Source organism: Vicia villosa, linkage group LG4, assembly GCF_029867415.1.
Source record: "Vicia villosa cultivar HV-30 ecotype Madison, WI linkage group LG4, Vvil1.0, whole genome shotgun sequence".
Lineage (NCBI taxonomy): Eukaryota > Viridiplantae > Streptophyta > Magnoliopsida > Fabales > Fabaceae > Vicia > Vicia villosa.
In genome coordinates this window covers 92,542,592-92,547,561 of record NC_081183.1, presented here as the reverse complement: position 1 = coordinate 92,547,561, position 4,970 = coordinate 92,542,592, and the positions used below count along the sequence as shown (strand labels likewise).

Sequence of the window (4,970 nt, the reverse complement as noted above, 5' to 3'; positions counted from 1 at the left end):
GTGGTGTGATGTGGTTTTTGTGAAGAGATGATGACGCTAAACAGTAAAGGTTGGTCTTGGAAGAAGAAGATACAGGTGAGCTTATGTAGTTGGTATGCTAAGAAAGAGAAGATGATAATGTTATTTTGTAAAATAGGAAAATCTAATAAGAAAAATCAAAGTGTTAAACAATGTTTGTGAACATTAAAAACACCTCTATAGAATTGATACACCTATTCAAAACATATTTTTTTTTATCATGATAAATTCATCTAAAAATGAAACAGAGTTTTTTTTTAATGAATACAAAATAAAAATATATTTTGTAAAAATATGTGTAGTTAAAATAAAATCAAATTTAAAGAAAGTTTTCAAAACACACCATTAAAAAACCACTATTCCACATAAATAAAAGAAATCATGTAAAATATTTTTTAATGACGAATATATTGACTACCTTTTCAAAATACTTTATATAGAAAAAGATAAATAAGACCAACACTTTTTATATATTGAGAAAAAAAAACAGTTTTTTAGAAAAAGGAGTCAAGTTTTCAAAATGTCATAGAAACAAAGATAAATTAAATAAATTTAAGAAGGTCAAAAAGGGAACGAAAGAATTATTTGATTGTCGATTTGTTGGAGTATTTGGAGATCGAGAAACGGGGTTCTGCTCGAGAATAACAAATCCATCGTTGGGCTCTTTTTATAAGAAGGTGCCGTTATGTAATTATTTCGGTTGGAATACTCAACCTCTTTTGTGTTTTACCTTGTAATCTCTTTGTACTGGGTGGAGCATCCCTTTTGCTCCCATAATTCCATTGCTTATTAAAAAAAACAAAACAAATCCATCGTTGCAGATATTGTTTAGAGAATGAAAAGAAATGGCATATGGGAGAGTCACTGCTGTAGAGTGTGAATTAATCTACATGCAATATAACATTTCCTTTATTCAATATTATAAATAAAAGTTTGTTACATATATTTATTTTGGAGTAACATAAGAAGTAGTAACTCAACTAGCATAGGTACAAATACACATCTTAATACCATTAAAATAATCAAAACAAACTCCACTAGGTTCCCTATCTGGATATTTGCTCTTACACTTTGAATCACATTCCGGTTTACCACCATTGCAAGATCCCACTCCAATGCTACATCTTCGCGCATGTTTGGAATTATCAATATTGTAAACACATGTGCATAGGTTATACTCATCACAAAACCACGACATATTACCATCGTTTTCTTCAGTTTTACAATATTCCTCACAATTCCGCACATCGCATTTCTCGTTTGTTAACGAGCACATCCCTGCTTCCACTCTTAATTGCACTATATATGATCATGTAAAATAAATTATATTAATAAGAAATTTAAGTAATAGCATAAATTTTATAATGGTTTGAGGGACTAGTTATTACCTGCTGCAATTGATGCTAGGATGACAAACAAAATGAAAGAGTTAGCCATTTAGATGTTGAATACAGACAACAAAAGATATTTGGTTACTCTCTTTGTCTCTATTTGTTTGAATTTATAGCACTGTCTCAAGATTAAAGAACTTAACTTTTCTTTCAAATATTTTACTAATATATAAATAAATATATTATTAAATCAAAAGATACTCATTCATTGAATACATCCAGAACAATCAATTATAATTATCAAATAAATTATATATTTTGTATTTGTTGATAATAAAAAAATTTCTTTGGGTTCATTTTTAAAAGGAAAAAATTAAAGAAATTTTTTTTGCTAAAAAAAATAAAAGAGGTTTAGATATTCAATATATATTTAGATTTTTAATAATATTAAATTTTTCTTCAAGATAAGAATGAGGATGGTGAAAAATTATTAATAATATTAAATTAGTTCAAGATAAGAATGAGCAAGGCCGTCTCAAGTTTTTGGAGACCCTGTGTAGATTAGCCGCAATTTAATCATAAAAAATTATTAGAGGCTCTATGTACGCACGGTTTAACCTACCTGATATTTTATGAGGTCTTATTTAGCTATAGTTTAACTCTGTAAAATTTGAAACCCTGTGCGGTAGTCCGCTTTGCACGCCTACAAAGACGGCTCTGAGAATGAGGATTGCGGAAAAATTATGGATCCTAAAAATTAATGAATATATATTTAAATTTAATTATGTGGGTTTGTATCTATGCTATGCTAGTTGATTTAGGATACACTTCACAAATACTCATTATAAAACAATTAAATAATAATTTAATTATTTTGGAGTGTTACAACTTTCGTCTTGGCGGAGAGAGGTTTTGGTAGAATTTGAATGAGACAGAATTTTCGAGCAACAAAGTTAGGTTGGTACGTAATTTGGTTCTTTGATGGACGGAGTCTGAGTGGTATCACCCTGGGAGTAAGGAATGCTTCCCATAATAATATAAGTCATACAGTTTAGAAAACTGATAAATTAAATCTAATTAAGAAAAAAACAAAGTGTTTAAACACTGTATCTGAACATTAAAATCGCCTCTATAGAATAGATACACCTATTCAAAACATTTTTTTATGAACATAATTCATCTAAAAATGAGGCAGAAATTATTTTAAAATGAATTCAAAAAATAATATTTTGTAAAATTAATGTTAAATTAAAACAAAATATATTTAAAGAAACTTTTCATAACACGCCATTAAAAAATCAATATTCCTCATAAATAAATAAAATCATGTAAAATTATTTTCAATGACGATTATGCTGACTACCTTTTCAAAATAACTTATTTATAAAAAGATAAATAAAACCAACACTTCATTTAAAAAAAAACATTTTAAAAAAAAAAGGAGTCAAGTTTCAAAAAGATGTATTAATGAAAAAACTCATTAATGAGATTAGTTCTGAAACTAATGTGTTTTAAAACTATAAATCTTAATGTCAGTTATATGTGATTTTTTTACCAAAGTCATATTAACTCATTGATAGTGGGTATTATAGAGAAAAAATATTAGTAAAAAAATTTTCCATCACAGACGTTAGTCACAAAAGTTGTGTTAAAAAATTCATGCTAATTAACCTAGGTTTGGTAGAAAAAGAACTAAAGGAGGACATGGGGATAGATTGAGGGGAAATCTATGTAATAAAAGGGGTCAGATGTTCTTAATAAGGGCGCCACTTCGGTTGAAGGGGTCATATGTTCTTAATAGGGGCGCCACTTCGGTTGATAAGAGAAGATTTGTATGGGCTAAATCATTTGCAGGTATTATATCTGAAGGGAAGGAGGTTGTTTTTAGGAGGATTCCTCGATCTTAGATTTCAGCTCAAAGTCGGAAAGTTTATCCCTTGAAATTCTGTTTTCTGAGGTAGAGAATTATTATAGTAGACCGATTTTGGAAGGAATGATTTTTCAAATCTTTGAGTTTGGAGGAAAGTTTATTCCTTGAGATTCTGTTTTCTGAGGTGGAGATAAGGGAAGTGGTTTGGAATTTCCTTAGATTCCTGATAAAGAAGATGGGTTTTGGTGAGGTGTGGATGGAGGCGTTGATATTTTCTAGCAAAATGTCTATTCTTGTTAACGGTAGTCCAACTAAATAATTTGTGGTGGAAAAGGGGTTGAGAGAAAGAGATCTTATTTCTCCTTTCCTCTCTATTACAATGGCGGAAGGTCTAAAACTTTTAGTTAATAAGGCGGCGGAAAATGGCAATTTCGTGGGTTGTAATGTGAACGATAAATGTTTTGTGGATGCTCTTTAATTCGCGGATGACACTTTATTGGTGGGAAACTGGAGTTGTAATCATCTTTGGGAAATCAAATTGGTGTTGAGAGGTTTTGAGCTTGTTTCGGGACTTGGTATAAACAGTAAACTTCCATAAGAGTAAGCTCGTTGGTATAAACATTAATCTTCATTTCTTGGAAGTAGCTACTTCTTTTCTTTCTAGTAGGGCGGAGTCGTAAGAGTTTTTGTTTCTTGGCATTCATATTGGTTGTAATCCTAGAAGAATTCATACGTGGACACCGCTAGCGGATAATATTAGGAAGAGATTGTGTTCTTGGAAAGGGAGGTGGATTAGCTTTGGGGGAAGAATCACTCTTTTAAATTCGGTTTTGGGACATTTACCCATTTTTACTTTATTGTTCTACAAGGCTCATAGGTAGATAATTCGGGAGATCAATAAAATCCAAAGCAATTTTCGTTGGGGTGGAGTGGAGGAGAAAAGGAGAATTCATTGGGTGAGTTAGAATGACATATGTCTTCCCGTGAATAAAAGAGGCCTTGGTATAAGGAGATTTGAAGATTTTAATTCAGCTCTCCTTCTCAAGTGGAGATGGAGAATTTTGGAAGCTTCAAACTCTTTGTGGTATTGTATGTTGAAGGCGTGTTACGATGACGTCAAGTTATGGGTTGCTATTGAAGGATGGAATTTAGACAAATATTGTGTTAAATCTGTTTGGTGGTCGGATATTATATCTTTGGAGAAGAGGCTTTCGGAGGATTATTTTGCAAATAATTGTAATTTCTGCGTCGGAGACGGATTTTCTATTTCTTTTTGGCACTCTCAATGATTGGAAGAGGGTATTATTAAGACAATGTTTCCTTCTCTTTTTGCCCTTTCTCTGTTACAGGATGTCTCCATTGCTGGCATGGGAAGGTGGGTCGATAGAGTGTGGTGTTGGAACGACTTAGGAATACCGCTCATGCCAGTCACGGAGACAACAACAGATGCTGCCCTGTACTGTTTGTTGCAACGACGCTGGGTCGATTCAGCTGTTGACAGGGCTGCGGACCAGGCCCTTTGAAGACCGTCGGATCAAAATTTTTGTACGGTTTCCTCTTGCTATGAATCTATTTGCAGCATGTATTTTCAGTGTGGACCGCCCAACCGTTACGATTATGTTTTGGTCTTGGTTTGGAAGGTCGAAGTCCCATTAAAAGTCAAAGCTTTTGGGTGGAGATGCTTCATTAATAGGCTTCCAACAAAGTATTTGTTAGCTCATCGAGGTATTCTTTCCTCTTCTTCAAATTTT

The 4,970-nt window shown here is 32.2% G+C and overlaps 1 protein-coding gene across 1 annotated transcript; it reads right to left on the bottom strand.

Annotated features, from left to right (window-relative positions):
* Positions 1-899: 899 nt before the first annotated feature.
* Positions 900-1,491, bottom strand: LOC131599347 (uncharacterized). The gene is made up of 2 exons (XM_058871740.1): positions 1,407-1,491; positions 900-1,317 (listed from the first exon to the last, which is right to left on the bottom strand). Exons 1-2 carry the CDS (start codon positions 1,453-1,455, stop codon positions 995-997), a joined length of 372 nt encoding a protein of 123 aa, XP_058727723.1. The 5' UTR covers positions 1,456-1,491; the 3' UTR covers positions 900-994.
* Positions 1,492-4,970: the final 3,479 nt, after the last annotated feature.